The 13,323-nt window shown below is 36.6% G+C and overlaps 1 protein-coding gene across 1 annotated transcript in view; it reads left to right on the top strand.

Annotated features, from left to right (window-relative positions):
- LOC123564816 (hemicentin-1-like) overlaps positions 1 to 13,323 on the top strand; it is a 168,915-nt gene that overhangs the window by 102,154 nt on the left and 53,438 nt on the right. Inside the window, 8 exon segments of the mRNA XM_053524242.1 lie at positions 3,496 to 3,624; positions 4,411 to 4,603; positions 6,456 to 6,538; positions 7,091 to 7,281; positions 9,380 to 9,461; positions 9,863 to 9,994; positions 10,714 to 10,845; positions 12,957 to 13,144. Of these exon segments, the coding sequence (XP_053380217.1) occupies positions 3,496 to 3,624; positions 4,411 to 4,603; positions 6,456 to 6,538; positions 7,091 to 7,281; positions 9,380 to 9,461; positions 9,863 to 9,994; positions 10,714 to 10,845; positions 12,957 to 13,144 (1,130 nt within the window).

The raw sequence follows: 13,323 nt of genomic DNA, 5'->3' as shown, positions 1-13,323 counted from the left end.
AGAGTTGAAATCCATTCGCAACTCTGGTTGCAGTGGCAACCAAAAGGAAAAACTTTAAAAATCTTCTTGTCCAAAACCACAGTAGCTAGGGCTTTGATATGTAGCGTCATCTAATTGTCCTCTACCAAGCTAGTTCACAATTATAGGTCATATGGCGTCTTTCCAGCTTTGATTTTAGAGGAAGACCCCAGGTGCCCCTCCGTGCATTATTTCATCATGAGCAGGCACCTGGGTAGAACCACCGACCTTCCGTAAGCCAGCTGGATGGCTTCCTCACATGAAGAATTCAACGCCCCGAGTGAGGCTCGAACCCACATCGATGAGGGGCAAGTGATTTGAAGTCAGCGACCTTAACCACTCGGCCACAGAGGCCCCCTAGGGACAAATATGGCCCCACCCTAGGGTATGGTTTACATAGACTTATATTGGAAAATCTTCTTGTCCAAAACCACAGGGCTTAGGGCTTTGATATTTGGTATGTAGCTTCATATAGTGGTCCTCTACAAAGTTTATACAAATGTCTCCCTAGAGTCAAATATGGCCCTGCCCTGTGGGGTCACATAGTTTATGTAGATTTATATAGGGAAAAACTTTGAAAATCTTCTTGTCCAAACCCACAGAGCCTAAGGCTTTGATATTTGGTTTGTGACATCATCTAGAGGTCCTCTACCAAGGTTGTTCAAATTATGTCCCTGGGGTGAAAAGACTTGTATAGGAAAAAATCATCTTGTCTTAAACCACAAAACCCAGGCCTTTGATATTTGGTACGTAGCATTGCGTGGTGGTCCTCTACCTAGATTGTTGAATTTATTATCCTGGGGTAAAAAGAGGCCCTGCCTAGAATCCCAATTTTACATAGACTTTAATGTAGGAATTTTTTTTTAAATAAAATCTTATTGTCTGAAACCACAAGACCTAGGCCTTTGATATTTGGTATGTAGCATTGCATTATGATCCTCTACCATGATTGTTCAGATTAATACCCTAGGGTGAAAAATGGCCCCATCCCGGGGGTCTTAAGTTTTACATAGACTTATATAGGCATTTTTTTATAAGAAAAATCTTCTTGTCTGAAAGTTCAAGGCCTAGGCCTAGGTATTTTGCATTGCCTAGTGGTTCTCTAGCAAGAATGTTCCAGTTATGCCTCTGGTGTGAAAAGAGACCCTGCCCCGGGGTTCACTTGTTGTATGAGTCACATAGGAAAAAATACTTATTACTATAAAAAGTAATTAGGGGTCACTTCACTTTGACCTTGACCTACCAACCTACTTTTTTGGTTTTTAAGATACAGCCTTGAAATTTGGATGACAAATACATTTTTTCACACCAATCTTAAAACTGACTTTCAGTGACCATGAATATGACCTACTGACCTACTTTCTTAATATTTTAGCATCAGTTTGACATTTGAAACATGAAGCTCATATTACTCAGGTGAGCGATCCAGGGTAATCATGACCCTCTTGTTTACCTCTTAAAGGTAGTTCTGCAGGTTGGGATCAAATCTTTTGTATAATGTAAACTTCAGAATATACTTACTACGAATAGAAAATTTGGCAAATAAAAAAGATTGGGTATTGTGCTTGATCTTTCGATAGACTGATTTGAAAAATTTTGACCCCGTAAAAGTTTTCATAATTGGAGTTTATTGAAAAATAACAATTTGAAAACTTTTTTGCAAATAGAAATTTTTCGGAAATGTAGATTTTAATGAAACTTCTCACAGCTGTAATATGGTGAAATGAAATGTATAGGTCTGTGTGCTTGTTTTTGAAATATTTGCCCATGATTAAAGAAATCTTAACATTTCAGGCTGATTTTAAGACACTATTAAGAATTATTTCTAGGTTAATTATCAACCTCACAGGGTCATGTCCCTTATCTCTGACATATATTTTGGCCAAATTATGACCCCTTTTGGACTTAGAAAATCCTGGTTAAAGTTTTGCATGGAAGTTACTAGATCTCCAAAACTAATGCAGTTAATGATTTGAAATTTCAAGTGTGACTTTAGGGTTAAAAAACTAGAGGATAGCTTCAAGTCCCATAACTCTGACATGCATTTTTTGCCAAATTATGCTCCCTTTTGGACTTGAAAAATCCACGACAAAGCGAAAAGGCAAGATTTTTGGTTTTGGCATGTTGTCACCTTTTTGCTTTGTCGTGGGTGCCAGGGTGAAAAGGCGAGATTGAGAACATGACAAGTGAAAAACCATAATGTGAAATGGTGAAATAGCAAGAATAGCCCCATAAGTGGTGTGTTAAAAATCTCACCTTTTCACTGTGTCACTTCCTGTAGTGCATGCATACACAATTGTTATGAGATGTGACAGTTGAAGGAAACATGCACCCCGTGTTAATACCTGGATACTCCAGTTAAAATTATCCCAAATGAATGTAAATCCTATACAGCACATGCACTGCAGGAAGGCGACATAGCAAAAAGGTGAGATTTCTGGTTTGGCACATTGTAGTCTTTTTCGCTTTATCTTGGGCAACAATGTGACAAAGTGAAATAACGCGTTTTAAAAATCTCGCTATTTCGCCTTGTCGCATTGTGGTTTTTTACTTGTTGAGATCTAAATCTCACCTTTTCGCTCTGGCACCCAGAGCAAAAAGACAATAACACACCAAAACCAAAAATCCAGGAAAATGCGAAGTTGGCAGAAATCGGCTACCATAGTTACTAGACATATTACTATCTCAGTTTTATTCAAAAGGTATTGCGTGTTCCTTTTAGGGAACTTGGTCTCTAGTGTGTGAGGTCCTTCTGCAAATTTATTGAAATTGTTCCATGTGGCCCTTATATGGACAGTCAGAGATAAAAATAGAAAACCCTCCTTTGTTTCTGTGTCATGTATGTCTCAAAAAGTACTTGAACTGGAGTAATTAAAACATCACAAGATTGTTATTCATCAAGTGAAGTTGTGCACCTGAATTTTGACATCTGTGTAGCACTTTTAGGCAATGTAGGCCCAGGCCTACACTTATTCAGCAATAATGAAAAAGATAAATATGCTAAAATGCAATAAAATCATAAAGGGTGTTGGGTGGAGGAGTTAATAGCTATACCAACTTAGTGATATATTAAATAACAATTGAATAATGTCATTAAAAGTTTCAAAATAATAACAAGTGTTAATAAAGTAATACATTATTTCAAGTTTATTGAGGCGGTATAATATAAAATATACTAAATACTGCGTGCATCAGCTCTTGTTACAACAGTTTCAAGGAAAGAACAAAATGCTTTAGTTATCCCAGCAGAGAAATTATACGAAAATTGGCCACATATTAGCTTAAGTAAGCCTTGGTGCTCCTGGGATTGATGCTGAAGGAAGCTGTGTTTCATTGAAATATATATTTGGAAATACTTGACAACGAAGATACCAACAAAAGAAAACAAATAGAAAAGCATCATACCTCAAATCTATAATATTCTGTTACTTTAAAATGTAAGATGAAGACTTAAATTTGTTAAATATTTTGCTTCAGGTATTGCGGTAATAGAGAATGGATCACTATATATACAGAAGACAGCGGAGACTGATGCTGGAGTGTACCTCTGTATTGCAGAAAACAATGCTGGTGCAGCTTTTGGGCAGATAATACTTCGCATTAATTGTATGTTTCTTTATTTCTTCAAATGAAAGATACCAGCTCTAGTTATATGCTTGAAGGGACATATTATGTTATGACTCCGGTGTCCATCCGTCTGTTAGCAATTTTGTGTCCGTTCTGTAACTCTTGCACCCCTTGAAGGATTTTGAAGAAACTTGACACAAATGTTCACCACATCGAGACGACATGCAGAGCGCATGTTTCAGATGGCTCGCTTCAAGGTCAAGGTCACACTTGGGGGTCAAAGGTCATACCTTCGGGCGTATATTGCTCTGCATTGTGGTGTTCTTGTTTTGCTTCAGTTAGGTATAAACCTTTAACAGGCATCATAATATGCATTGAAAGTGTAATAAGACCCCAACCAAACTTTTTGGGGGCAGGCTATAATAAAAACTCTTTGTTTGTCGCATTAATGGAATCCATATAGATATCATTTTGAAACGTCTCATATGTTTGTAGGATCAAATGACAAATTCTCATTCCAGACCAAATAACTCTGACTTTTGTTTTGACAAAATTATCTCCCCTTTACTTTTGCCAAAAATTAACATTATTTTCTATATTTCTTCAACATATTCATGCATTTGATCCAAATTTCACACAGATCTTTAAGATCAAAATATTAGTTTACACATAAGTTCCATTTGTTGGTTTCTTTAGGAATTTCTTAAACCAAAGGAGATATTTATTGAACTTGAAAACAGTTTGTAAGGATCATAAGAAAAGTTCCTTCGCAGTGTCCCATCATTCTGACTTTTATATAAGCATTGTACATGACTATTACTTCAGTGCCACCAACAATCCATGCGACAGAAAAAGACTTAGAGTTTGTTATAAACAAAGGACAGAAAATTGTGTTACCGTGTATAGCTTCTGGAAGACCTCGACCAAAAGTTACTTGGGAGAAAGATGGTGTACCAATAATCAGAAGTAATGCATATGTAAGACTGACCAGATCAGGATTAGCTGTTACATTTGCCAGGTATATGTGTTGTGACATTTTCCACGTATATATGTTGTGACATTTGCCAGGTATATATGTTGTGACATTGCCAGGTATATATGTTGTGACATTTGCCAGGTATATATTTGCCAGGTATATATGTTGTGACATTGCCAGGTATATACTGTGAAATCATTTTTATTCGCGTAGGATGAATTTTCGCGTATTTCGCGCTTGGACCGATGCGCGAATTTAAGACCGCGCTATTATTATTTTTTTTATTCTATTTTTTCATTTCTAAAATTGAAAATGCGCGAATTAAAGCCCGCGCGAAACAGTCCTTTTTCACGTTTGCGCGAAATTTCATGCCACCGAACTTAAATGATTTCACAGTATGTTGTGACATTTGCCAGTGGTGATCATGATCTACACTGGTCGCAAAGGCAGAATCAGTAGTGTCCAGAAGGCTAAAGATTACATTTACCGCATGAATAGTCTGACCCCAACAACCTGCAGGTAGTAATCTGTACAAAGCAACAAATAAACTTTCAAAGTAAATCAAGCCTGACTGCAACATTTTTGTTAGAATTGCATGTTGCCAAAACACCATGCCCCCTCCCCCAACACCAAAAAAAGAGCTAAAAATAGAAATATGTTTAAACGACTTCTTCTCTTGAACCGTTTGATGGATCTTCGTCAAACTTGGTCTGTAGCATTGTTGAATGGTCCTCTTCCAAGTCTGTTCAAATTGGGGCTAGAGGTAAAAATAGAAATACATTTCAACGACTTCTTTTCATGAATCGCTTGATTGATCTTCATCAAACTTGGTCTGTAGCATCATTATATGGTCCTCTCCAAAGTTTGTTAAAATGGGGGCAATTGGCCACATTTTAGGAGCCACTAGAGCTAAAAATAGAAATACCTTTAAACGACTTCTTCTCATGAACCTTTGATGGCTTTTCATCGATCTTGGTCTGTATCAGCATTATAAGGTCCTTTCTCAATTTTGTTCAAATGGGGGCACTTGGGCCCCTTTTAGGGGCTGTAAGGGCTAAAAATAGAAATACCTTGAAATGGTTTCTTCTCATGAACCGCTTGATGGATCTTCATCAAACTTGGTCTGAAGCATCATTATATGGTCCTCTCCCAAGTTTGTTCAAATGGGGGCACTTGGCCCCTTTAAGGGGCCACTAGAGCTAAAAATAGAAATACCCTTAAACAACTTTTTATCATACACCGCTTGATAAATCTTCATTAAACTTGGTCTGTGGCATCATTATAGTGTCCTCTCTTCAAATAGGCACTTGGCCCCTTTTAGGGGCCGCTAGAGCTAAAAATAGAAACACCTTGTAAACAACTTTTTATCATGAACTGCTTGAGGGATCTTCACCAAACTTGGTAAGTAGCATAATTATATGGTCATCTCCCAAATTTGTTCAAATGGGGGCACTTGGCCCCTTTCGGGGGCTGCTAGAGCTAAAAATAGAAATACTTTTAACAGTCTTTTTTAATTTAAAATTTTTATTATTTTTTTTAATTCTTGTTTAAATTTAATACTTTGTCACAAGCAAGATCTAATTAGGTCAAAGTCGGCCTCAGGCGAGCGACTTAGACCCACTTGGGCTTCTTGTTGACTTGATTGACAGGCGGCATTTGGTCAGTTGACAAGTCTGTTGAATAGTCGAGTGCTGCAGCCTAGGACAGCTCTTGTTTGATTTTAGAGTTTGTCAGTGACGATTAATTTATATTTGTCAGTGACCATAAATCATAAAATATTTATTCTGATTTGATAAAGTTAAGATTATAATCAACACATCATTATTTGTTACACTTTTGCAGGATAAATTTGTTTGACATTATTGTTGAATGTACTTGTATTTTCTGCAATCAGGGAAGGTGATGTAGGAACTTACACGTGTATTGCCAGAAATGTAGCTGGTACTTCAAGAGTAGACATGAAGTTACTCGTGCAAGGTAGACAAACTTTTGTCTTCTCCCATCAGTTTTACTCATTTATTTAATTATATCACCTGAGGTAGGCAAGATATACAGTGCTGATATACGGTAAATTATTTAATTTTGTGGGCATGAAATTTCGGGGTTTTGGTCAAAACTGCAATTTTGTGGGGAGTTGAATTCGTTGATTTCAACTTTTGAACATAAAATGAATGGGAATTTTACTTGTTCATTAGGATTAGATTTTATGGATTGACTCAACCACAAAATCCACTAAATTAGTCCCCCACGAATATTGATGATTTCACAGTATTAGAAGTAGACAAGGCTGTTTCTTTATATTGCCCAAATTTTCTTATACATGGTCGAAATCAGAGAATGATTATTAAACAGTCTACAATTCCTTTCTTGTCCCTGTATGGCTGTACTTTCTAAACCCTTGAATTTGAAATAAGTTCTCTATCTTGTTGTGACTCTGTCATAAAAGTGTGTCTGCAAACATAGAAAATTCTAGTTGGTATTCTTCATATTTCTGGTAACAGTTTTTAACTTTTTAATGATATGTTGCAGAACCACCAACTATAGATGAAGAAAGTAGACTGCTGACATCTACTGTTGGTGAGACAGCTGATTTACGATGTGCGGCGACAGGAATACCACCTCCAACTATCCGCTGGTTAAAAGATGGGAGAGAAATTGAAGAACCTTCCTCAAAATATGAGATAACACGATCTGGTAATCTACTTGTCAAACAACTTACAGTAAGTTTTTTCTCATAACATTCATATTTCCAGGAAACATTTTTGTTGCAAGCCAGAAAACTGAGATATTCTCTGGGATATAAATTTTTATCATTGCAGATAGATAGAACAATTCACACTCAACCGGCAGACAAAAACATAATGCCTACATGTACAGATTGATCTAGTATTAGTAAAAGCTAGTGTTAAATATTGTTACATTGCAGCCTCTAGTGCTTGAAAACTGCAGCCCCTCAAAATATTTTGAGAAATGATGAAACTTAAGGCAAGCTTCAAGAAATGGTTCAGAGTACAAAACAGATTGACCTTGATTTTGATTTGCATCCTTCTGCTCTTAGAGAATTTCATGGACAATTAAGTTTGTAGATGTTTTTTCTTTTTTTTTAAACAGATGCAAAGAATTATGTCACAAGGGCACAGCCCGATAGATCTAGTAATAGTACAGCAAATCAGTTTGAAATATATTATTTTGATTCTAACATGTATCAAGAGTTGTCATTTACATCTTGAAGTGTTTTTGACTCTAGTCAGGTATAATTTTGTATATAGAGTGTTGCACTAAACTCCATGCCAGTGATGGTAAATAGTGGTGAATTACAAACACAATACTTAGGCAAGATGTATTTCCATTTGATATAAAAAGTAAATACCTAGGAAACATTAGTATTTATGTCATTGTAAAAAGACACAGATTTCCATTTTTTAGCTCATCTGATTTTTTTAAGAGAAAAAATGATGAGTTATTGTCATTGGCATCTGCGTCGGCATTGCCTGGTTAAGTTTTACATTTAGGTCAGCTTTTCTCCTAAACTATCAAAGCTATTGCTTTAAAACTTGCAACACTTGTTCAACATCAATAGCTGACTCTGTACAGCAAGAAATATAACTCTATCCTGCTTTTTGCAAGAATTATGGCCCTTTTGGACTTAGAAAATATCAGATTTCTTGGTTAAGTTTTATGTTTAGGTGAAGTTTTCTCTTAAACTATCAAAGCTATTGCTTTGAAACTTGCAACACTTGTTCACCACAGTACACCACAAACATACAGTGTACACTGTATTACATACTCATTTGAAACTTCCTTAGCAGATACTTTTATTGTGACAACAAATCACGGGTCGGATCTGATTAGCTCATATCCGACAGTCCAACAAAAAAAACTTTATTTACTTCCTTATATGAACAACTTAATTAATCTTCTCCAATCTTGGTCTCTAGCATTCTGATTCCACTTGGCCTCATTTAGGGTTGCAAAACCTAAAATGGTAAAACTTCAATGATTTCTTCTCATAAACCACTTGATGGACCATCATCAAATTATGTTTGTGTCATCAACTGCTTTTAATGAACATCATTATAGATCTTTTCCATATTCAGTCTGCAGAATCCCTGCATTATTGTTATGAACCACTTTATGGACCAACTTTGATCTGCACCACTCTACAGCATTTTAGACCGGTGCAGCATTGTAGACCGGTTACCACTACCAACACAGCATTGTAGACTGGTTACTCCAACATGTGAATACCAATAGGCCACAAACAGTATACAGAGACAGACTTACTATTCAGATGATTAGGCAGTTGTGGGAGACAAGCGCTTTTCTCAAAAGCATCTCTAGTTTTTGTATTTGTTTTTTTTTTGTGCAGTTACTTATTTCTAAGTATTCTCTTCCCCAGTCATCTGGTAATTGCAACCAATTGTGTTTATATTGCCCTCCCACATTCTGATCTCAAACGAGTGTATTGTACCCCATTTGGCAGAGCTCTTGTTGTACAGTGACTTACATTGTAATGTCGTTTAGAAAAAGGTTATTACAAATCAAATATATTGAACAATGAGTAGACTGCATGTGACTATAAAGGGCCTCTGTGGCTGAGTGGTCAAAGTAGCTGACTTCATATCACTTGACCCTCACCAATGTGGGTTCGAGCCCCACTCAAGGCATTGCATTGTTCATGTGAAGAGTGCAGCAAGCTGGCTTATGGAAGGTCAAAACCCCTTCAAATAATAAATGGTATTGCAAAAACTGAATGATGGACCAGTCCATTTTAGAAATTTAGCAGGGTAAAGGTTAAAGAATAATTTATGGTTGTAGGAAGATGATACTGGGAGCTACTTGTGTACTGCTACCAATGTTGCTGGACAAGCCACACAGGAACGCTTGCTGAGAATCCAAGGTAATGTATGATTGCTTCATGCTGTCTTTTAGTCTTTGTCTCAGTCTGAGTTTTCAGATAAGTTCTCCCTTTTCTCCAGTTTAACCTTTAGCTTGCTGTTGGCAAGTGATTTTGCCTTCGTGTCCGGCGCAGACCACTACACTTCCATGCAGGCTGATCATGGTTTTGCACTGTTTGCTATTCAGTCAGTAAATTTTCAGTGAATACCCCTTTAAATATTAAGTGGTACTGCCCAGACTCAATGATGGATCAGTCCATTTTAGAAATTTAACAGGGTAAAGGTAAACTTTACCTAACTACTTGATGACAGTGACTTAATTTTCAGAAATTACTGTCTCTGCATTATAACGTTATTCATACAATATGACATAATCAGCATTAATATTACTTTTTTTTATCAGTTCCTCCCTCCTTTATCGTGGTGCCTCAAATAAAGGAAGTGCTACTGGAGCAGAGACTGGAATTGAGATGTACTGCAAAAGGAAGACCAACACCAACAATTCACTGGAAAAGAAATGATGTACCTGTTGCTTGTAAGTAAGATACTACTATTTATGTAGAAAAACCTTTTTTTGGAAGACTAGTTACGTCTCCCACCACACAATGGTGTGGGAGACATATTGATTTACTCCAGTCTGTGTGTGTGTATGTGTGTGTCTGTCTGTCTGTCTGTCACAGAGCTTGTCCGCACTCTAAGTCGAACATTTCTCATCCGATACGATAAGATTTATTGCCCTCTCTTCTGTATATATATATCCGTTCCGCAGCTGTAACGTAATTGAACGTATTAGCGTCTGATAGCCCTTTCACGCTTCCATAGAACCAACATTTATTACACGAAATTCATTTTGGAAATATTTCTGAAATGTCTGGGTCTGCAGCTCTCAAATACAGAAATATCTTACATCTGAGGCATATACTGACACTTTCAGACAACATCAAAAAGGACCTTTTGAGCGATTTGATGAAGTTACAAAAATCTCTTTGTATACTTGCTCTGTTACGGACCCTCAAATATGTTTCCGTAGATGAAAAGCCGACTTGTCATGGTAAAGCCCAGGAAATTTCAGATCGTTAGAAAATGCTGAAAATTGAAAGGGTGACCCCTGCGCGTGACCACTGACTCTCCACAAATCCAAATACTTTTGTTTCACCAAATTTGGTCATTAGCATTCTCTCAAGCTTGTTGATAAGGTTGCATTAAGCCAATGTTATGTTGTAGTTCTCAAAGCCTCTGTCAAATTGTTTTCAGATGTGCCAAGTGTGAATGGCCGGAGTGTTTTAATATTTCACAATGTGAGACGAGAGGATGCAGGTGTATATACATGTTTAGCACAGAACCCTGCTGGTCAGGCTGTAGTAAACACCATGGTTACAGTGAAAGGTAAGTCTTTACATTATCGTAAATTTCAAAGGTAACACAATATCGAATATCACTGGTATCGCTACATCAGAATGTGGGATCTATTTTTATTGTGTAAATACAATTATGGACTATTTTCTTATAAAAGTACTAAGTACAGTTTGCAGCCAAGGACCTAAACAACCCTCGGTTTATCCTAGCTACCAGAAGTAATTGTGAAATACATGTTATCAGCAACTGATATATTTGTTTACAAATTAAATAGCATGTTTTCTGAGAAAGGACAGAAATAAACTTGCAGTATTATTTTGAAATGCTATAGTTCGAGCTGATTTATGCGGTCAATAGTTATCAGGTTCAGTTTAAGATGTAATACCAAACCCATGTAGACAGCCTTTTATGCATGTTTCCTAGAAAATATCAAGTAGAAATATATTGTTGGAGCAATATAATTTACATATATTGTTTTAAAGGTATTAGAAGAAAATGAAGTTAATATCAAATACCAAAAATTATCCTTAAAATGTAAAAAAAACTGTATCCAAGCATTTGCTGATGAACATTTTGTAACTTTATGGTAAAAACAGAAACTGTATGTGAATTTGTGTACATGGGAAGAAGCATCACAGCTATAAAGTAAAACCAGAACTATGATATTACATTGTGAAATATAAATAGACATATTAATATTATTTCTATTGCATATTTGTTGAAACCTTTTTCTCAGGTACTTATTCAGAAATGATAGTTGAACTGACATGATCACTTGTCAAAATATAACTTTCGGTGTTTTGGAAATATTTTCGTATGTGTGTTTCTGTGAAGAATTACTCATAACAGGCCTTTTGCGTGCATGTAATTATCATTGCACACTAATACACATACAGTACAGTGAGTGAGGAAGCCATTCAGCTGGCTTAACGAACGTCGGTAGTTCTACCTAGGTGCCAGCCTGTGATGAAACAATGCATGAAGTGGCACCTTGGGTCTTACTTCGCCATCAAACCTGTAAAGTCACCATATGACCTATAATTGTTGAAGGTCATGGTGACCTTGACTTTGAAATCCTGCTACAGATTTGTTGTTTCAGATTTTAGCCAGTTTTTTAGCTCACCTGAGCACGAAGTGAAGGTGAGCTTTTGGGATCGCCCTGTGTCCGTCATCTGTCGTTAACAATTTGACTGTTAACACTCTAGAGGTCACAATTTTGGCATAATCTTAATGAAACTTTGTCAGAATGTTACCCTCATTAAAATCTTGGACGAGTTCGATATTGGGTCATCTGGGGTCAAAAACTAGGTCACCAGGTCAAATCAAAGGAAAAGCTTGTTAACACTCTAGAGGTCACAATTTTGGCCCAATCTTAATGAAACTTGGTCAGAATGTTACCCTTAATAAAATCTTGGATGAGTTCGATATTGTGTCATCTGGGGTCAAAAACTAGGTCATCAGGTCAAATCAAAGGAAAAGCTTGTTAACAAGAGGTCACAATTTTGACCCAATCTTAATGAAACTTGGTCAGAATGTTACCCTTAATAAAATCTTGCACAGGTTTGATATTGGGTCATCTGGGGTTAAACACTAGGTCATCAGGTCAAATCAAAGGAAAAGCTTGTTAACACTGTAGAGGTCACAATTTTGGCCCAATCTTAATGAAACTTAGTCAGAATGTTACCCTCAATAAAATCTTGGATGATTTCAATATTGGGTCATCTGGGGCCAAAAACTAGGTCACCAGGTCAAATCAAAGGAAAAGCTTGTTAACACTGTAGAGGCCACATTTATGACTGTATCTTCATGAAACTTAGTCAGAATGTTAATCTTGATGATCTTTAGGTCAAGTTCGAATCTGAGTCATATGGGGTCAAAAACTAGATCACCAGTTCAAATCAAAGGAAAAGTTAGTTAACACTTTAGAGACCACATTTATGACCATATCTTAATGAAACTATCTTGATGATCTTTAGGTCAATAGGTCAGGTGAGCGATACAGGGCCTTCATGGCCCTCTTGTTTTTTTACAAGTCTTAATTTGAGTATGTAATATTATATGGAGCTAATAAATTGCTGTATTTGTTCTGCTAAGTATATCAAACTATATTTGAATGTATTTCTATTTGCAATTGTTTTCAGTACCTCCTGAAATATTGACCCCACCAGGTAACAAGGCTGTGACCATTGCGGAACGAGTAGTTCTCACTTGCTCAGTTGGAGGTGATCCACCCCCAGAAGTTATTTGGATGAAAAATGGACGCCCAGTGAGACTAAGCAGTAGAATTCAACAATTGAGTAATGGATCATTGGTTATTTTTGACTCCACAGTAAGTAAATGGCAATATTCTCTAAAATTTTAAATTACTAGCCCCCTATAACTGTGTAACCAGAAGCTATTTTAAGGTTTCCCGCCCCCCCTTTTTCCATCTGCTAGTCTGTCATAAAAAATGGATCTTGAATATTTGAAGTACAAGATATTATACTTTCCCTTGAAATCTATTATATA

Source organism: Mercenaria mercenaria, chromosome 15, assembly GCF_021730395.1.
Source record: "Mercenaria mercenaria strain notata chromosome 15, MADL_Memer_1, whole genome shotgun sequence".
NCBI lineage: Eukaryota > Metazoa > Mollusca > Bivalvia > Venerida > Veneridae > Mercenaria > Mercenaria mercenaria.
This window is presented reverse-complemented; position numbering and strand designations above follow the sequence as displayed.